This window comes from Pelophylax lessonae (assembly GCF_965119305.1).
Source record: "Pelophylax lessonae genome assembly, chromosome: 4".
Lineage (NCBI taxonomy): Eukaryota > Metazoa > Chordata > Amphibia > Anura > Ranidae > Pelophylax > Pelophylax lessonae.
The window spans coordinates 470,977,592-470,999,919 of record NC_138771.1 but is presented as its reverse complement, the minus strand read 5'-3'; the positions used below and the strand labels follow the sequence as shown (position 1 = coordinate 470,999,919).

The 22,328-nt window shown below is 47.2% G+C and overlaps 1 protein-coding gene across 1 annotated transcript in view; it reads right to left on the bottom strand.

Annotated features, from left to right (window-relative positions):
* Positions 1-20,059: 20,059 nt before the first annotated feature.
* Positions 20,060-22,328, bottom strand: part of TMEM263 (transmembrane protein 263) — a 43,428-nt gene continuing 41,159 nt past the window's right edge. The window contains exon 3 of the mRNA XM_082257173.1: positions 20,060-20,647. Within this exon, the coding sequence (XP_082113299.1) occupies positions 20,367-20,647 (281 nt within the window). The 3' untranslated portion in view covers positions 20,060-20,366. The remainder of the gene's footprint in view (positions 20,648-22,328) is intronic.

Sequence of the window (22,328 nt, the reverse complement as noted above, 5' to 3'; positions counted from 1 at the left end):
CAGGGGAACACCAGAAAAAAAAAAGTGTAACACACTAAGGGAAAATCCCCACCGCTCTGGCAGCACCACCCCGTTGCCAGTCACAGAGCACCAAACGATCCTCAGCAGAGAGGGAAGAGGACCCTCCCCACCCAGCAGAAACTAGGCACCGCAGCCACCAGGAGAATCTGCACTGCACGAGCGGCGATCAGAAAACAAAAGGATCCAGGAGTCAGCACCAGGGGATGAGGAAGGGCTCCCACAGCCAAAAGCTCCACCCAGAAGGCTCCACAGACATGGCCACCGCTGTTTTCTATGGCAAACCACCACAAAATGGCCACCGGACTACACAAACATTGCCGCTGTGCATTGCAGCACAAGGCTACATTAAAATGGCAGCACCACGAGGCTCCCAGGGAGGAATCCCTAGGCCTCAAGGACAGACCCAGGCAGGACTGGGGGCCCTGGCAGGAGCCCCCCACCAGGTAACAGCCCACCCCTGCACAGCCGATCGTCCGGTCGCTGGCAGCGCACCCCCTGCCCCCATAGTGCCCTGCCCCCAGGAGGGGGACCAGACCACCCACACAGCCACAAGCATAAGTGGTGGTTGGGGGGGGGGGGACAGATGAGTGGGGTGTCTGACCGGAAGGAGGGGAACCCGGGGGTCCAAACGTCCCATGGAGGGGCTCACGTCCACCCCAAAACCCTCCAGGGGAAGAGGAAGGACAGCCACACACCATACCAGGCGGGCACCACTCCAGACAGAACCCCTTGCCATCAAAATGGGGGGGGGACTGTTGGCCAGGAGGAACATGCCGAGACCCGGTCCTATGCGACCTCACAAGTCGAATAACTTTTAGGCCAGCACCTGTCCAGTGGGGCTATGTCGCGGCCGACCTAGCGCAGAGCTGTCCGTTGCCCAGTCCAGCAATTGATTGTAGATCTCACAGGGAAAGCCCAGGAGCAAAAAAAAAAAATAGGATTTTTGTACTCCCCGTAAAATCCTTTCTTCAAAATCTCTTTGAAAACATGTGGAGGATCCCTTTCTTTCCTTAGGCTGTCACAAAAGTTGGCTTTTTTGGTGGCTATCACTTCTGCTTGCAGGGTGTCAGAATTGCTGGCTTGGTCTTGCTGTTCTCTCTATCTGGTGGTTCACTGGGATAAGGTGGTCCTGTGACCATGGCTGTCCTTCCTCCCAAGGGTTGTCTCTGATTTCCATTTGAATGAGGACATTGTGCTAACTTCCTTGTGTCCCAGGCCGGCTCATCCCAGGGTATTTGCCTTTTATACTCTGATGTTCGGGCTATTTGGCAGCCACTGAGTCCCTTTGGGGGTCAGATGCACTCTGATTTATGGGTGGGCCATGGGACGGGATTCATGCTTCCACTGCTACCTTCTCCAGATGGATCAGACAGACTGTGACCCAGGCTTATTCGCTTATGGGTCAGGTTCGCCTTTTCCCTTTTTGATGGCATACTATTCGGCAATTAGTGCTTCTTGGGCCTTCTGTAATCAGGCATCATTGGCACAGGTGTGCATGGCGGCCACTTGGACATTGAATACTTTTTCAAAGTTTTACAATATGGATGTTTTGCCATCTGCAGTTGCCTCCTTTTGGCCGCAAAGTTTTTGCGGGCTGCTTAGAGGGTCTGTTTTTTTTTACCTACTTGAGGGTGTATTTCAGGTTGGGCTCCTGTTGTTCTAGTTGAGCTATTACCTGGATTGGCTTGTGTTTAGCCTTTGTTATTCCCATCCCTCATGTTCAGCACCGCTTTGGGACATCCCTATGGTAAAGAATATGGAGGTATCGGTCAATGAATGGTAGAGAAAACTGAATTTTTCTAAAATCTTACTGTAAGATTCCTTTCTCTGAGTCCCGACAGTCGCCGCCCACTCATACAGTCTTCACCAATGGGTATTGACCTCTTATCCACAGGAGCAAGCTAGGCATAAGACTTGTTAAAACAAAGAAATTTACATAGACACACCTGTAGGGGGCTGTCCCTTTGGTCCAATACCCCCCTGCTCTCAGCCATCCCAACTCAGTTTGGTAGCAAGCAGTTAGAATCCATAAAACCCCAAAAGAGGGGCGGGGGCGGAGACTGTCAGAAGACTTAGAGAAAGGAATTTTACGGTAAGATTTTACAAAAATTCAGTTTTCTCTTACATCCTCTGACAGTCACCGCCCACTCATACAGTCTTCACCAATGGAATGTCCCAAAGCAGTATAGACATGAGGGGTAGGAAGCGCAACCATCACAAAGGCAACGCAACACCCAAGTCAGAGAAAGGAACCTTATCTAACAGAAAGGTAAATCCTCTGGGTAACAAAGAAAAGCTCAACTGGAGCAACAACCCAGGAAAGCAAATAAACAAGGGGAAAACAACCCCAACAGTCAGGGACCGGCAAAGCCAGGGCCCCCTCCAGGCACTGCCACACACAGAACTTTGCGGCCAAAGGAGGCATCTGCAGATGCCAGAACATCAAGTTTGTAAAATTTTGAGAAGGTGTGCAAGGACGACCAAGTCACAGCCTTGCACACCTGGGCCACCAAAGCCTGATGTCGGAAAGCCCAGGACGCACTCACTGCTTTGGAAGAGTGCGCCTTGACAGGAAAGGGCGGTACCCGTTCCTTAATCGAATAGACCTGAACAATCGTCTGTCTGATCCATCTTGAAATGGTTGTCGCAGGCGCAGCCGTACCCTTCCGAGGTCCCTCAGGAAGGACAAAAAGAGAATCCGACTTCCGAAAGGATTCAGTGGACGACAGGTAAACCCTGATCGCCCGGACAACATTCAAGGAATGTAAGGCAAACTCCTTAGGATGCTTAGGATTCGCACACAGCGAAGGTAGGACAATGTCCTCGTTAAGGTGAAAATCAGAAACCACCTTAAGAAGGAAAGATTGGTTAGGTCGCAAGACCACCTTATCCCTATGAACCACCAGGTAAGGGGAGCGGCGAGACAGGGCCGCCAACTCCGACACTCTGCGGGCAGAAGTGATCGCCACCAGAAAGGCAACCTTTCGTGACAGCAGAGGTAAAGAAATTTCCCTGATGTTTTCAAATGGAGGACGTTGCAAAACGGACAGACCCAAGTTCAAGTCCCATGAAGGTAGAGGCGCCCTCTGAGAAGGGGCCAAGTGACGCACACCTTGAATAAAGATGCGAATCAGAAAGTTAGACGCCAAGGGGGCGCTGAAAAAGAACAGCCAGTGCAGACAACTGGCCCTTAATGATGGTCAACGCAAGGCGCTGGTCCACACCAGTTTGTAGGAAGGCAAACACCCTCGCCACCGAATAGAAACAAGGAGGGAAGCCCCTGGCTTCAGACCAGGCAAAATAAGCCTTCCAGGTACGATAATAAATCGTACCAGACGAGGCCTTCCTTGCTTTGAGCAAGGTAGGAATGACCTCCGAGGAGAGACCCCTGTCTCTCAGGACCTGGCTTTCAACAGCCATGCCGTTAAAGCCAGCGACTGTAAAGCAGGATGGAAGATCGGTCCCTGAGACAGTAGATCGTCTTGTAACATGAGCTGCCATGGAGGCTCGACGGCTAGTTGAATGATGTCCACGTAACAAGACCGGCGCGGCCAGTCTGGTGCCACCAGAATCACCAACGTTGGTTCCCAGAACAACCTGCGAAGGAACCTGGACAACAACTGAATCGGGAGGAAAGGCATACATCAGACGATATCGGTGCCAAGGCACCACCAGCACACCCGAGGCGTCTGCCAGAGTATCGCGCGTTCTTGCCACAAACCTTCCCACCTTGTTGTTTAGCCGGGACGCAAACAGATCCACGTCCGGAGATCCCCATTTCGCACACAGCATTTGAAACACCTCCAGGTGCAGGGACCATTCCCTCTGGTCCAGGGTCTAGCAGCTCAGATAATCGGCCTGCCAATTCTCCACACCCGGAATGTGAACTGCCAAGATTGCCGGGACGTGAGTCTCAGCCCACGAAAGAATGCTGGTCACTTCCAGGGCCGCCCGGGCACTCCTGGTGCCCCCTTGGTGATTGATGCAAGCCACCGCAGTGGCATTGTCCGTCTGCACCCGTATAGGGCAGCCCTGAAGACCATCTGACCAATGGAGCAGGCACAGCCTGATCGCTCTCAACTCCAAGATGTTGATCGGAAGAGAGGACTCCTCCGCCGACCAAGTGCCTTGGGCAGACAGGTTGTCCAGGACGCCACCCCAGCCCGACAGGCTGGCATCCATGGTAATCACCGTCCACAGCAACAGCCGGAGACTGGAGCCACTACAGAAGATCCAATCTGGTTTGGCGACTCAGAGACACCCTCATGTCCAAGGACTGAGGATGCCTGTCCCATCTGGCCAGGATCCCCTGCTTGGAGAGCCCGCGTGTGAAACTGAGCAAACGGTATCCCCTCGAAGGCTGACACCATCAATCCCAGAGACCGCATACAGGTCCTGAGCGAAGAGGACTCGTTGTCCCTGAGGGACCTGACCTCCTTCTGCAGGATCCTGAGCTTGTCCTCCGGCAGAAACACCTTCGCTTGGGCGGAGTCCAGGATCATTCCCAAGTATGGGAGACGAACCGAAGAAGACAAAGTCGACTTCTGAACGTTGATGGTCAAGCCAAACTCCTGGAGCGTCTGAACCGTGGTGGACAGATCACGCATCAGGCTCTGACTGGCACTCGATCTTAACAGGAGATCGTCCAGATATCCCAAGACCGCAATGCCCTGTGCCCTCAATAGGCCCAGAACAGGAGCCAGCACTTTGGTAAAGACCCTTGGAGCCGAAGCGAGACCGAAAAGGTAACGCCACGAACTGATAGTGTTCCTCAGCGATAGCGAATCGGAGGTACCTCTGATGACCCTCGAATATGGGGATGTGTAAATACGCATCCTTCAGGTCGATAGAGGCCAGGAAATCTCCCGGACTCAAAGAGGCCACCACCGAGCGGAGCGATTCCATGCGGAACTTTTGAACGCGCACAAAGCGGTTCAGAGCTTTCAAGTCCAGAATCGGACGCACCTTGCCCTCCTTTCTGGGCACAGTGAACAGATTCGAGTAAAACCCCCGAAATATGTCCCGATGTGGCACCGGGATGATTACCCTGCACCGCCCGATGAAGATCTTGCAACCGATCTGGGGTCAAATGAAGATTTGAGGGAAAGAATCTGTCCGCCGGTCGCGAAAGGAATTCGATCTTGTAACCCGATCGAATGATTTCCTGAACCCACCTGTCCGGAATCCGGAGCAGCCAAGGTTGGAGGAAACCGCGCAGACATCCCCCCACCCCTGAAACGGGTGAGGGCACCCCTTCAGGCAGTGGCGGACTGGGCCACCGCACCAGCCTGGGCGGCTTTTGGCTTGCCCGCCCAGGGTTTTCTCTGGCCACCCTGGCCCTTTAAGGGTTTCCCCTTGCCCTGCGCCTTGAAGGCATGAAAGGGCCCCTGGTTTGGTTTAAAGGAGGAGCCCCGCTTACCGCGGAAGAACTTACCCCTAGGATTCTGGGGCAACAGAGTGCTTTTGCCGCCAGTGACACCCTTAACCAACTCATCCAGGGATTCCCCAAAAAGGCAAGACCCCGCATAGGGGATGTCGGACACTGTTTTCCAGGAAGTCTGGTCAGCAGACCAACTTTTCAGCCAAATCAGGCGTCGATTAAGCACCGCGACACTGGATAGGCGCGCAGGTAACGGGCCTCATTTAAGGCCGCATCGAACAAGTACATGACCCCTTGATAAATCTGGTCCACCATCTCCAGTGTAGTAGGGGAAGCAGAATCAGCCACGAGGGTGCGTCTAAGCACCTTGGTCCAATCTGCCACGGCTTGAGCCACCATTAAAGAGGCGAAAAAAGCATGGAACCCACCACCATGTAAGCATGGCGGGCAAGAGATTCCAGCCTCCTATCCGTAGGATCCCTAAACACCAGAGAATCCTCGGTGGGTACTAGAGTGGCCTTGTTTAACCTGGCCACAGTGTGATCCACAGTAGGAGCCACACACCAGCGCGAATCGGTAGGAGACGCAAAGGGGTAAAGAAGTTGAAACTTTTTGGGCACCACAAAAGTGCGCTTTAAGTTACGCCATTGTTCATTCACAGTTGCGTGAAACTCAGCGGGGCAAGGAAAAACCTGCGTTGCCTTACCGATCTGTGTGTACTAAAAGAGGACACTATCCCCGGAGGATTGGGCTCATCCTCTAAGAGCCGGTTCACACTGCCGCGACCATAAGTCGCCCCATGTCGGAGCGACTTTTTACCGCGACTTCAGCGCGACTTGTGAATTATTTTGCACGACTTATATGACAGACGACTGTGTTTGGCCAATCAGAATATGATGTGTTGTGACCCAATTCCCCTTTTCTGTTTTTTTTACTCATTTCCTCATTGCCCACCAGTGCCACGTATCAGTGTCCACCAGTGCCACGTATCAGTGCCACGAATCAGTGTCCGCCAGTGCCACCAGTCAGTGTCCGCCAGTGCCACCAGTCAGTGCCCGCCAGTGCCACGTATCAGTGCCCGCCAGTGCCACGTATCAGTGCCACGTATCAGTGCCACGTATCAGTGCCCACCAGTGCCACTCACACAGACCAAGCAGAGATAATGGAATATATATATATATATATATATATATATATATATATATATATATATATATATATATAAAAAAACACACACACACACGGCTGCAATGTGGGGAATGCCTGGCTAATCTCTTTCTTCTTCCTGGAAAGTCCGATAACAAGTCGCTTCAATTAAGATAAGGAGGCGACTCCCATTGAAGTATATGGGACAAGTCGGATCACAGGTCGCCTCAAAATAGTACAGGACCCTTTTCTGAAGTCGGAGCGACTTCAATAGTGCCAATTAAGACGGCACTGATTGATTAACATTGCTTTTGTTATGTCAAGCGACCTGGGGCGACAAGTCGCGCTAGTGTGAATGGGCTTTAAATGTAGTGATTCCTTAATGGAAAGGATCAGCGCATCCATAGCTGCGAGGTCCTCGGCCGTCCCAGGGGGGGGAAAGCATCCACCCCCACAACCTCCGCCTCCCCCTCAGACTGAGAAGAGCTAGACCCTTCAAGGGGCACGCTACCTATGGCAACCAAGTCAGACTCAGAATCAGATGAAAAAGAGAGCCTAGGCCTTTTTCCAGTACGCTGTGCGGACATCAGAAACTTTTGACGTCAAAGTCGCAAGTGCAGCAGACAGAGTAGTCAGAGAAGAGGATTCAGAGGACCCTGAACCATCCACCAAGGCTGGGGGAAATTTGCTGTCCTGGGACAGCAAAAAAAAAAAAAATGGATTTTTGTAAGAACTTACCGTAAAATCCTTTTCTCTTAAGCTCATTGACAGACGTAGTCTTCTTGATTCTCAAGAGCTGGGTTATGTTGTCTCCGCAGGAGTAGGACTAGGCAGAATGACAAAACGTTCTGGCTCCACCCTAGGGGCAGTCCCTGAGGGTATATCCTCCCTCTCTCTGCTACAGGGAATCAGTTCTGTTTAAAGCAGTACAGAGAATTTAACCCAACCCAACTCAATGATAGAGGGGCGGGTACTACGTCTGTCAATGAGCTTAAGAGAAAAGGATTTTACGGTAAGTTCTTACAAAAATCCATTTTTCTCTATCACTCATTGACAGACGTAGTCTTCTTGATTCTCAAGAGCTGGGACATCCAGAAGCAGTGCCACAAATGAGGGGTGGGATTGACAAAATCAAATCCAATCTAGAAGGCCCAACCGGTGCCAAACTAGAAGTCTTAAAGGCTCATTATAAACAAAGAATGAGGCTAAAGAAAAAATTTTCCAACGGAAAAAAAAAACCCTCGAGGTAGACCACTGGTCTCCTCAAATTGCGGCCTGCAAAACCTTGCGGCCAAATGAGGCATCAGACGATGCCATTACATCAACTTTATAATGTTTAGAGAAGGTATGCACCGACGACCAGGTAGCCGCCTTGCACACCTGGACCACTGACGCCTGATGGCGAAGGCCCATGACGCACTAAGTGCCCGAGTAGAGTGCGCCTTAACAGGGAACGGGGGCTCCCGACCCTTAATAGAATAAGCCTGCACTACCGTCTGTCTGATCCATCTGGAAATGGTCGCGGCAGATGCAGGCAACCCCTTTTTGGGTCCATCTGGGATCACAAAAAGTGAATCCGTCTTGCGAAACGAGTCTGTCGTTTTCAAGTATACCCTGATCGCCCGGACCACATCCAAGGAGTGCAAAGCAAATTCCCGAGGATGACTGGGCTTAGGACACAGGGAAGGTAATACAATTTCTTCATTCAGATGAAATTCTGAAACCACTTTTGGTAGGAAGGATGGATTCGGACGAAGAACCACCTTATCTCTATGAACCACCAGATATGGTGAACGACAAGATAATGCGGCCAGCTCTGACACCCTGCGTGCAGAAGTAATAGCCACCAAGAAGGCCACCTTCTGGGACAACGTGGGTAGAGGAATCTCCCTAATATCTTCAAAGGGAGGTTTCTGAAGAACCGACAACACTAAATTAAGATCCCAGGGGGGTAACGGCACGTGCACTGGCGGAGCCAGATGTCGCACCCCCTGGATGAAATTCCGCACCAAGGAATGAGTAGCCAAAGGCTTCTGAAAGAAGATGGCTAATGCTGAGACCTGACCCTTGATAGTACTCAAGGCCAGTTTCTGCTCAACCCCTTGTTGCAGAAAAGCCAATATTCGACTAATCGAATAAGACCGAGGACGGAACCCCAAAGGTTCACACCATGCAATGTAGGACTTCCATGTGCGATGATAAATCTTTCTGGAAGTCGCTTTCCTTGCTTCAACTAGAGTAGGAATAACTGAAGCTGACAAACCTTTGTCCTTCAGCACCTGGGTCTCAATAGCCAGGCCGTTAAAGCCAGCGATCGTAAAGCAGGATGGAAGATCGGTCCCTGAGACAGTAGATCCTCCCTGAGAGGAAGTCTCCACGGGACGTCCGCCACCAGTCTGACCATGTCGGCGTACCAAGCTCGACGAGGCCAGTCCGGAGCTACCAGGATTACTGGGATTCCTTCCTCCTCTATTCTGCGAAGAAGTCTTGGCAGTAACGCGAGAGGAGGGAAGGCATATATTAGCTGGTATTGCCCCCACGGGGCGATGAGTGCGTCTGCGGTTTCTGCTAGAGGATCGCGGGAGCGAGCCACGAATCTCTGAACTTTCCTGTTGAATCGTGATGCCAACAGATCCACATCCGGGGTGCCCCACCGTAGGCACAACTGGTGGAAAACGTCTGGATGGAGGGACCATACCCCCTGATCCAGGGTCTGACGGCTGAGATAATCTGCCTGCCAATTCTCCACCCCCGGAATGAACACCGCAGAGATTGCTGGAACAAATCGTTCCTCCCAGCGAAGAATGCAAGCCACTTCTTTGGCCGCTCGGACACTCTTGGTGCCCCCCTGGTGATTGACATAAGCCACGGCCGTGGCATTGTCCGACTGGATCCGAACCGGGCTGCCCTGGAGCTGCTCGGTCCAGTGAATCAGAAAGTCTGATCGCTCTCAGTTCCAATACATTTATCGGTAACCTGGATTCTTCCGGGGACCAAAGTCCCTGGGCAGATAACTGACCAAGAATTCCTCCCCATCCGGATAGACTGGCATCCGTGGTCACTATCGTCCAATATATTGGCAGAAATGACTTTCCCTGGCTGAGCATTGGAGACCGAAGCCACCAAACCAGAGACTCTCTGGTCTGTTTGCTCAATCGTATCTGATTGTCCAGGGATTCCGGATTCCGATTCCATCTGAGAAGAATCTCTTGCTGAAGAATTCGGGTATGGGACTGGGCAAATGGGACTGCTTCGAATGAAGCCACCATCAACCCCAGAACCCTCATGCAAGTCCGAAGGGAAGACCAGCTGTTTGACAGTAACAACTGGACTGCTGTTTGAATCTTTCGGAGTTTCCCTACCGGAAGAAAAACTCTTGTCCTGACTGTGTCTAGAATTAGACCCAGATATTCGAGCCTCTGGGTGGGAACCAGAAATGACTTTTGCTGGTTCACCAGCCACCCGAATTCCTGTAAAGAAATCATAGTAATTTCTATGTTTTGTAGCAAGGTCTGAGGAGACTCTGCATGAAGCAGAAGATCGTCTAGGTAACCTAGAATCGATATACCTCTTTGGCGCAGAAGTGCCAACATTGGGGCCAACACCTTTGTGAAGACCCGCGGAGCCGTGGCGAGACCGAAAGGTAACGCCACAAACTGATAGTGGTTCTCCTCTACGGAAAAGCGTAGAAAACGCTGATGTCCTGCGAAAATGGGAATGTGAAGATAGGCGTCCTTGATGTCTATGGACGCTAGGACATCCCCTGGATGCAGGAAGGCTGCTACCGTGCGAATGGACTCCATTCTGAATCTTCTTATGTTGACGAAAGAATTGAGTGCTCTTAAGTCCAGAATTGGACGCACTTTGCCCTCTTTCCTGGGTATTGTAAACAGGTTTGAATAAAATCCTTGAAACCGTTCTGTCCAAGGAACGTGGACTACCACTCCTTGTTGTAGTAAATCTGTGACTGCTCTCCGCAGATCTTCTAAACGATCTGAGGATAGTCGGATATTGGAAGGGAAGAATCGCGCCGGTGGGAGAGATCGAAACTCGATCTTGTACCCTGACTTTATGACTTCGCAAACCCATTTGTCCGGGATTCTGGAAAGCCATGGATCCGGGAACCGGCGAAGACGTCCCCCCACCCCAGTTATGGGTGGGGGCGCACCTTCAGGCTTTGGATGGTTTATCTTCAGGTCTGGAGGGGGCGGGCTTTTGCTTGCCCGACCAACGACCCCTGACGCCTCCTGCAGGAGCTTTGGAGGACTTAGTTTTTTCACCCGCTGGACGAAAAAACCTCTTGTGAGCAGAAAAAGAAGGCCCTCGTCTTTGACGAGTTCCTCTACCTTTAAAATTTTGCGGTAAAAAGGTGCTTTTTCCACCGGTGAGATCCTTAATGATCTCATCTAAGTTGGCTCCAAATAGACGCTCTCCTGAAAAGGGGATATTAGCCAATGCTTTTTTGGAACCTTGGTCGGCTAACCAACCTTTTAGCCACAGTGTACGCCTGAGAACCACTGCTGAGACTGATGCTCGCGCCATTAATGGAGTGGCGTCTAACGCCGCATCACATACAAACTGTAACCCTTGTATCATTTGTTCCAACAAATCTGATACCGCCTGAGGGACTTCTTCTAAGTCCCGGCGTAACCACTTGGTCCATTCAGTTACAGCCTGCGAAACCAGACCAATAGCAATTATTGGCCTGAAAGCTGATCCAATCAAGGAAAACATGGTGCGAGACATAGCTTCTATCTTGCGATCCACTGGATCTTTAAAAGACGGAGCGTCTTCTAAAGGAATAACCGTGGCTTTATTCAATCTAGCAATAGGTGAATCCACCACAGGTGGTTCTGTCCATTTCTTAATAAGGGTTTCCTCAAACGGATAACGCCTGTCAATGCGTTTAGAAATATTAAAAGTGCGTTTAGGCAGACGCCATTCTTCATCGATTGGATTGCCAAAACATTTGGGCAATGGAAAAACCTTTGCCACTTTGATGCGCTTTTTAGTCCCAAAAGGGATCTCAGTTTCAGCTATTTCTGATGGAATACCCTGTAACCTTAAAGTCTCTTGAACAGATACAATGAGTGCGTTTACCAACGCTTCCTCTCGGGCTATGGCGGATGCCGAAACATCCTCCTCACTGTCTGAAGAGACAGGACCCGAGACACCAATACCAGATGAAGTACCTGCAACTGCAGAAATAGGCTCAGAGTCTGAATCCGAGGTTTCAGATAATAAGGGGTTAGGCGGGGGTCGCTTTCTTGCGCCCTGTCCCTGACAAGCCACTTCCACCCGGGACACAAAAGTTTCCATAATAGCTGACAATGATTCAATTGTCAATGGGGTGCTGGAGGATCCCGCAGACCCCTCGAGGGGATCCGGAGGAGATACATGAGTGGCAGGGTCCATGTTAATACAGGACACCTTTGCCAGCAAAAACAAAAAAAAAAAAAACTTTTTCTTTTTTTTTTTTTTTGTGTGTCTCCCCCTAGCGCAATAGCGCCCCTCAGAGTACCTGCTTCTCGATCCCAGAGAGAGAGAGAGAGGGACCCCCAGGCTCACCAACCGATGCAGTGCAGTTTCCAACAAACTGCAGCCAGCGTCTGTCTTACACAGACTGGAAGGAGCTGTTTGCTTTTTCCCGGGCAGAAGGCGTGGCTCCGCCCCCTGTGTACGCCTTCCGGCGTTCCCAGCCCTCCACGAGGAAGCTGGGCTCACAAAACATGGCCGCCCCCATAGAAGAGACATAAGACTCCAAAAACATGGCGGCCGGCGTGACCTGAGGACATACATGCATACGGTCTACGGCAAAATGGCGGCGGACCGCCGATATCGTCTTCCCAGCACATCCACCTGCACTCTGCTAAGAGGTGACATATGGATCTACAGAGATACACTGCACATAAGGTAGGATTATACCTCCTATGTCTGCTGTAATGTTACAGTCTGCTGGGTAGAGTGTTAGCTCTTGAACCAAGTCCACTTCCCACAAACACCTGCTGTATTACAAGGGGGACTTGTAAGTATCAGATATATACTGACCATATATGGAGGGGCCCATAATATATACTGCCTCATAATGAGGAAAAAAGGGAACGTCTACTCACCATACCGAACCGACAGGCACCCTCTCTTCACAATACCCTCTCCACCGGGGTGGGGGTTTGTGGACGCCTCGACTCTCTGGTACCTGGCGTCCAAGCGAGACTTTTAACTCGCAAAGTCAGTCCCTTTACTGGGACTCCGTCGCGGCCGACTCAGCGCACTGGTCTGCACGCGCTTTTAGGCAGAAACCGGGGTGACCACTGGATTTCAACATCCAGCCCGTCGCCCGGCCCCGCATACTTACTTGAATATGTCGCGGCCGACCAAGCGCAATGCCATGGTCTGCACGCGCTCGTAGGCCGGCTGGGGTGACCACAAGTGTCGCCCAGTCCGGCATTTTTGCTTGAAGATCTCACAGGAAAAAAACACTGGAGAAAACTACCTAAAAAATGTCTTTTTCTTAAAGAAAAAAAGTCTTGCCAGGACCAAAAGATCCCAGCAAGGAGCTTAGGTCCTTACTCCTGACTAGACAGAAAAAAACTGATTCCCTGTAGCAGAGAGAGGGAGGATATACCCTCAGGGACTGCCCCTAGGGTGGAGCCAGAACGTTTTGTCATTCTGCCTAGTCCTACTCCTGCGGAGACAACATAACCCAGCTCTTGAGAATCAAGAAGACTACGTCTGTCAATGAGCGATAGAGAAAAGTTTTTTATTATGAAGTACTGGCCCTTTAAGCGCACCGCGATCCCCCGCAGTACACTGCTATGAGGGACTATGCAAAAGGACCCCCCAAGCAAGAATAAGCTGACAGCCAGAGGTATTCCCACAAAAAAGACAGCCAGACAGACCCCACAAGTGTTACCTACACGCCTGCCGATCTCTTCTATTCAGAAAGAGGAAGTGATGTCACCGCAATAGGCTCAACTAGGAATTTAGACCAAGAAAAAATGGTTGCCCATAGAAAGTAATGGGAGGCTTCGGGAAAATGGCCACCGACATATGCTCAGCAAAAAACACATTGCCACACACAAGATGGCGCCAAAACACACTACATACACTGCTGTATAAGCGCCCACAGTGAAGCCAGCATGCTGCCCACACCTAAAATGGCGGACCGGCGATTTTTAACCCCGCAGCGGTCGCCGCACGTGTCTGCGCCTCCAAAAGCACCATAAAGTGACATAGGAGATGGACCCCCACAAACCCACATAGCGTACCAGCTGTGAGAGAGCCCCCGCAGGGATCAGGGAGCCCAAAAATGCACAGACATGAGGGGATAACAGACACACAGGACTGCCAGCCCCAGACAGAGGCCCCACACAGAGTGTACTTACCGTACCCGATGGCGTGGGGTGCCTCTCATCGACGGGAAACCTCCCACCCTCAGATGGCGGGTGTGCCGTCAGCCAAAAACGCAGGACGCTAGCAGTGCACGGAGAACCGTGGGGAGACGTCCAGGCGAGGTAGCCACCTCGCAGGCTGCATCCCTGAGGACAGGGATGGGTCATTTGCAAAGCCAGGGCGAACACATAGCCTGCTAAACGCTCAATGGCGGGCTGGGATTCCATTCCATAAGGCCCACTGTCCTGGAACACCAGAACGACCAGTGCGACTCCCAGCTCCGCAACGCCTTCATCATCTTGAAGAAGTGACTAACTAAACGCTGATAAAATAAACAGCTAGTAGTGCAAAGAAAAAACAAATTTTTCAGAAATAAAATCATAAAAACAGAAGAAAAGGCTAAGACTGTAGCCCCAGCACAAAGGAGAGCATATCTCACTCCTAACTAGGCAGAAGACAAACTGAGTTGGGATGGCTGATTGCAGAGGGGTATTGGACCAGTGGGACAGCCGCCATAGGTGTGTCTATGTAAATTACTTTGTTTTTAAACAAGTCTTATGCCTAGCTTGCTCCTATGGATAAGAGGTCAATACCCATTGGTGAAGACTGTATGAGTGGGCGACGACTGTCAGAGGACGCAAGAGAGAAAAAAGTGAGTACCTATAGCACAGAGAGGGAGTAACCCCCCTGGGACTGCCCATAGGCATTGCCAGACTTTCTTTCTGCCTAGTATCTTACTCCTGTAGGGGTCAGTTCTTTCTGCCTAGTATCCTACTCCTGTAGGGGTCAGTTCTTTCTGCCTAGTATCCTACTCCTGTAGGGGTCAGTATAACTCCATGGTAAAGAAGATCAGGAGCTGTGTCCATCAATGAACAGGGTTGCACACTGTCACGCAACAAATAGCACTGGTGGGAACCTGAGACTTGCAAACTAAAATTATGTTTTAAAGTGATTGTAAAAGCTTTGTTTTTTAAACAAACATATTATGCTTACCTGCTCTGTGAAATGGTTTTACACACAGCAGACCCAAACCTTCTTTTCTAGGGTCCCCTGCCACCAATCCTGACTCCTCCTCTTCAGAGTCTATGGGGGCATGCGTGTGGGCTCAATCCTTAGCTGAGCTGTCAATGGCTCAGCGCTGTATCGAGACTGGGCTCCAGAAACTATTTGGGGAGGGGGGGGGGGGGAAGAAATCACAGGTGTTTTTCTTTTTTCACCTAAATTTAGAGAATGCATTCTGCCAGGTGCTGGTGTAAAACTGCATCACTCCAGCTGTTGCCAAACTACAAGTCGAGTGAGGCATTGCAAGACTGACAGCTACAAGCATGACAACCAAAGGCTGAGGCATGAAGGGACTTGAAGTTCTGCAACAGTTGGATGGTCGCAGTTTTAACACCAGGTAACAAACCTTAAACCACATTAAGCCAAGTTAAAGTTCCAGGAATAGCATAGGATCTGAGTCCATATCCAACATCACTTCCTGTAACTGCAGTTACACAGCATGTCTAAATATGACTGTACAGCCAAAAAGAATAAAGGTTTGAGCGCACCGACAGACCTGCTCAGACATGACACATTGCTTTTCACTGATAAGGCCAGCAAAAGTGTTGGAATTTCACTGCAAAAGGAAGAGCGATGCCACACTATCAAAAGGCAGTGCCTATTCAATGGTTCTACTGGCAGGATCAACAGGTATTTACAAAATATTCCAGGGGGTACTACTAGTATGCACAGCCTTTATCACATATGTGATTTTATAGTTCCATTTTAAAATGGAAGACTCATTGTACTGTGCGGTAACAGACATTTGACAGTTTTAATAGAGCTTCAATAACTATATACATTTTGAAAAGCTTAGAAATGTCCCAACACGAATGCATGTAGGCACAAAGTTTATTTCTTTACCTCACCACAATTCACAGTTCAAGTGGGCGACTACTTCAGTACATATCTGAAAGGTATATTAAAAATACAAAGGGTGGGAGACCAAAGATAAAAGCCAGTCATTGAGTTTAGCACAACAATTTTGCACAGTGGCCCTGCTTAGCATGCCCTAGTAAACACAGCAAATAATTATTATTATATATATATATATATATATATATATATATATATATATATATATATATATATATATATATATATATATATATATATATATATATATATATATATATATATATATATATAGAAAATAAGCATCTTGCAAATGTATAAAAATATGGCCGCTACCACTTTCAGGACCTTTAAAAAGGAAAAAAACTAAATACTTGCAAACCAAGTCTGTTCAACTGCACCTTATTCAGCAGAACAGAGGGAGTGTCAGTCATTAACCAATACAAGGACCAAAGGATAGAAGATGGGAGAAGGGTCAGCCCCCCAAAAACTGATATTCAGATATGGGTACATTCTGTTGATCTACATTTTACATACATCATCCAAGAGTTCTAGAAAAATACATCCCATTGTTAAATTCCTTCTAAAATGTTTTATTCTTTTTAAGTTTATAAGACATACACTGAAAACAAGCATGCAGAGCCAGAACACCTAAAGTATATGTCCAGCCAAAATTGTTTTTTTTTTTTTCTTTTCTAGAAGCTTTTTTTTTAATTGCTGTTGGGAGTTTTCCCCTCACTTTCTGTATGATGAAACCTATGTCGCTGGCAGGAAACGAGGGGGAAGCTCTCCAATGGAGCCCAAAATGCCGGTAAAACCCAACAGTAATTTTAACCTCCCCCCCCCCCCCCAAAGTTAAATAATATAAAAGTTTTAGCTGGACATACACTAATACTTATTCTGGGTCAAAGACTCCAAAAGCCCAAAGCCAAAAGATATGTCGGACCAGCAAAAACATTTTTGATAGGGAGTTTGGCAACAGAGGCCTTAACCTCCTCAGGATAGGTTTCCTTGATAGTCCAATGTGCACCGGAGTCCACACAATACCACGACGTATGGCAAGGTGCCTGCTCTATCTGCAGCGTGTTAGCATCATGAAAGATTTCTCCAATGCACTGTACAGTAGATCTGTATGTTGTGGTGTCCTGCGGTTCGCTGTGTTGCCAAAAAAGTAACCTGTCAATGAATGGGCTACGTCAATTCACTGTATGATAACCCAGCGCCACAGATCACTGTGTGTGTGTGTAAATGGGCCCTAAATTGCCCCAATAAGTGGGTAGGCCTCTGGTACAGAGATCCTACCTTCAGAGGGTTGAAGGAACTGGCTTGATTGTAGCTGCTGTCATACACCTAAAACTGAAATATCTGGTTTAGCTGACTGACCCTCTAAAAATAAAAAATGTAAAAAACCAAAAACAAACAATACACAGCTTAATATAGCATGCTATACCTAATTCAGACCGTAGTGTAATTAGAATTTGTGCAGTGTACCTGAGGGTTTTCTATAAGGCACTAACAAGATGAAGATGAGGAAGCAGACTTGAGATCTATTTGGTTTCTATTTTTCTCACCAATAACAATAAAGGTTAAACTCCAGACAAGTGGGCAAAAACATCTGCAATGGGGGCACAGACAGATACAAATGTGACAGGGGTTCTAGCCTTCCCCCTACTCTACTAAAGACAAGCATTTATTTCTGCGTTATAAATTTCACTTGCTTCTTGTCTGTTGAAACAGCTGTCAGCAGAAGCAGATGTGAGGGAAAATCTCTCTAGGTTTCCAGGAGTCCAGATAGCAGAAAAATCTGACAGGTAGTGTTGCACTGATTCCGGCGTCCATACTGAGCATTTGCACAAGTACTTGTACTCGTGCAAATGCTCCAATGCTACAACCGATACCTTTAAGCACCCAGACTGTAACCGCCGCTTAAGCCTGAGTTCAGATAGGTGCGGGGGTTGTTTGAATGTGATTTTTAAGAGTCAGGTGCAGTTTCATTCAGTGGTTCAGGTGCGAATTATAAAGTGTATGACATTAGAAGTCGCACCTGAACCAGGCTGAAAATCAGACAGGACTCTTCAAAATAGCACTGTGGCCAGCCTGCACATATGTGAACCGGCTTCAAAAAAGGGGTATTTTAGTTCTCATATCATGCAAATCAGATGTGGATCAAAACATCTAAAAAAAAAAAAAAAAAAAAAAAAAAACAACAACTGTCATATGACACTAAATATAGGCATCAACGAGTACTTGAGAAAACTGGTATCGGTGCAGCCCTACTGACAGGGGTTCTAACCCTTCCCCACCCAATATATAAAACAAAAAAAAAGTTTTTGCTATACATATACTATGTGACAAATGTGTTGGGCAAACTGTGCTAGGTATAACTGCTTGTAATGCTTCTTTTTATTATTATTATTATTATTATTATTATTAAGCTACTATCATCCCCATCACTTTGGCTGCAATTTCAAATGGGAGTGGTTACACAGACTGGTAAACTGAGGAATAGGGTTAAGAGCACTGTCACCTGGCTGACAATGCATCATGGCATTGAGGAAGGTAAAAAGGTAAAAAGGGTTTAGTTACAACCCAATTCAGGCATATATTAAAGAGCAGGGCTTTGACACAAATTAAGGCTAGATACAAATTTACACTTCAAAAAAAGAAAAAAAAAAAAGTTTAAAACACAGAGGATACACAAATTTGCTGCATGGAGAAATAAAAAAAGGTTTAAAAAGTGTATGCAAAACCAATTTTTTTTTTTTTTTTTTTTTGGGATAGAGTAGGGAAGGATTCATTTTCCCCTCTATTTGTGCTGATGCCCACGGTTACAGAGACAGAAATTGATGGAAAAGCCCACTTTTCTTTTTTTGAGTGGTCACCAGAGCAAGGAGATATAAACCTTCCATTGAGGACAAGTGTCTTAGATGGGAATTTTCCTCATTTAAACAGAGCTTTACTCTCAGTTGTATCTTTAGTACAGGAAGGGAAACATCTCCAGCAGAACACAAAAAATAACCTGTCAAGTGTTTTTAAGAAGTATCACTTTTTTTTTTTTTTTTTTTTTACAGCATATATAGTTTCCATGAAATACATTGAACACTTTGTCCTATTTGGCTACATGCCCTGTAAAGTTAGCTGTGATGTTGGATAGTGCACCCCGTCCCCTTTGGAGCAAGGCTGTTAACAAGGAGACCGCTGTCTTGTTAGCAAGCTACTGTCTCTGGTTCCTGGAACTTGTGTGGGGCAAACACCACCCTGGGAAATGCAGAGGGATGGGAAGCAGAAACATTTCACTTCCCCCTGCATTGTGCCAAGAAGGGGACGGCACCCCATCTGACACAGCAGCTAGCGTTACAGAGCCCCTAGGAAGAGAAGACAAAATGTTCTACCGGTACATGTCCCACCAGGAACGGATTACTGTAAAATTAATCAAAAAGGTGGCACTTCTATAACACACACACACATATATATATATATTATATATTATATATATATATATTTTTTTTTTTTTTTACACTGTCCAAAAAAAAAAAAAAAAAGGGGGGGGGGGGGGTTTAGCAATACATACACTTTAAGTAAGCAGATTTAGTAAGTAGTGGCCCTTATAACAGTCTAACACAGGTTTTATACTTAACCAGAGTTACTGATTGAGGGGGGAGCTTGTCAGGATAGAAATATGGAAGCTGCCAATGAGGATTCATTTTCATAGGTGCAAATTCTAAGGCTGCCATTCTGTTCCTTGCTTTGTGAGTTACTGACGGAGCTCCCATAATCGTCCCGACAGGTCTCATTGAAAGACTTCCCCTGCGATTGTGATGCAAGCCAATAATGGAGAGATACATAGAAAACTGGCACTGATCTAGCACAAAATATTAAATATATTGTGAAACAAACATGAGGGAGAACAGCGTTTTGAAATTCTTGGACATGAACAAAGAGGGTTCCACCTCTATTTTTACCATAGCATATCTTCTATTCCACCATCTTCCATAACCCACCATCTACCGATACAATTGCACTGGACTTGGTAAACCATGTAGGAAATTTTCAATGGATCGATAGGTTATGGTATTGCTCCATTGGCCTAGTCCAACAAAACAAAGGAAAAAAATACTAACAGCTAACTATAATAAACAACTATGTGCTGTGGCTTTACATAACATAAGCAAACACAAAAAAAAAAAAGAAGAAGAAGGGGGAAAAAAATTCTAACGTAAGTCCTTGAAAAAAATGGCTGTGTGGATGTCAATGTTTTCAGAGAAAAAAAAATTTTTTTTCAAAACATTTTTGTGAACGAAACAAACACATGATTTGGTGTAATATAAATGTAACATTTGAAGCGCAGTGTCGGTGAACAAGGTTATAGTCTGTGTTCACTACAATACGACTGCTGCGCTCCCTTCCCCTTGCTCGAATAACCGCACCGGTGCTACAATGACAAGTGTCTTATGTGGCGTGGCGTTGGCTTGACTCTTCGGTAGACACCAAATCGCGGCTGGGACAGTCCTTTAGAAACAAGACGATTGGCTCAGTCAGATTTGTCCTTCTTTTTTCCAGAGACTTTACTGGAGACCGCTGATCCCACGGCAGCCACACCACCAGTGACTGCCGACACGCTGCCTTTCACAATGCCAACTCCTATACTAGGTACCGATGTGACAGCCGTTTTAGTCACCTCATAGCTTTTGCCTCCAATCCAGGCCACTCCACCGATGGTGGCACCAACCGCTCCTTTGGTAATGCTGAAGATGCCCCCTGTTACACGAGAGATCATGCCAGGTTGTTGCTGAGGGTGGTCCTTGACAGTTTCTGGAAAAAATTCAGAAAGCAGTTATTAGCACATGTTCGATTCCTCTTCTGTTCAGTTAAAGATTTTTTAAATCTATGGCTAAAACCAATGCAGGTTTAACCAATTCCTACCCCGCCTATAACAAAATCATACCAGCCAGACGGGCCTTTTGTCGATATGACGTACTCCCGGGCCATGCTGTGTCACCGGCTGTGTCTATCGGACACAACTGATGGCTGCTCAGTGTACCAGCTCACTGCCGATACTATGTGACCAATCACAGCAGGTCACATGACAGTTGTAAACAATGGATGGCTTCCGTTCATGCCATCCATTGTGTACAATTGTGCTGCTAGCTGTGATTGGTCAGTGTGATCACATGGTACAAACAGAACCAATCACAGTATCATGTAATTAGCTCTGGCCAATCACAGCTATTCAAAACAAACTGAATGAAATCCGTTTCATTCAGTAAAATGCTTGCTTATAGCAATGAAATACACTGCTATAAGTAAACATAATGTGTGTAAAAATAAAGAAAAAGAAAAACAATTCCTGATCATTTCCCCAGAGTAGTACAATGTTATGTCAACATTATATTGCTCTGGTCAGTGTGGAAAAAAAATAAAAATCACCACCACCACCACATCAATTACATGATGAGAATGTACTGCACTGGTGACCATATGGGGGAGGCAAAAGTAAGAGAAAAAAAAAAAAAAAACTTCCCATGCTGCCTACTAAACACCTTGGACTATTTTCCAAAAAGGGGTCATTTTGGGGATATATGTACTGTCCTGCTGTTTTTGGCCTCAAGAAATTAAATAGGGCATTAGTACATCAGGATTGATCGATTTTCATATATATGCAATAGTTTGTGGGCTCTAACCTTCCCATGGAATAAATAACCCACTGACTTTGGGTTATTTTCACCAAGGAAATGTAGCAGAATACACTTTCACCAAAATCTATGAAGAACAATTATTTACAGAAACTATGAAAAACAAGTTTTGTTTTCCAAAATTTGCAGTTTTTATTTAGCAAAAAAGTAAAAAAAAAAAAAACAGGAGGTGATTAAATACCACCAAAAGAAAGCTCTAGTTGTGTGAACAAAATAATAAAAACTTTAGTTAGGGTACAGTGTTGCATGATCATCCAAAGCACTGAAAGCTGAAAATTGGTCTGGGCAGGAAGGGAGTAAAAGTGCCCTGTATTGAAGTGGTTAAAGATAATTAAAGATAATCTGCCATGAATATCGGATGGTGGCTGCCATTGCAGACATCTTTTGAGAAAGCAGATTCCCCAACTGTCAATTCTGATACTTTGACTTTAATGTTATCCAAGTTGCTGACCCTAAACAAGTATAGCGATAAGTAGCATTGAGCGTTTTTTTTTAGTCAGAATTCCAGCAGTTTCAGAAGGCTTGCAATGGTAGTACCCATATTCTTCATACCAGTCACATTAAATCTGTGATCTCTGGAAGCTGTGTGATCAGCTGTGACTGTTTTTTTTTCCCCCATTACTTACTTTCCATACTTTTCTGCAGTAGCTTTTCCTAGTCACCACCAGAGGGAGCTAAAGGGAAGACAATCTATGGACTGAGCAAAGGAATAAATGAGCAGTAGGTCTTGTCTCCCTCTAGTGGTGGCTATGAGGGCAGCTGTAGAGAGAGAAGATGTAAACACTTTCAGCCATAACAGC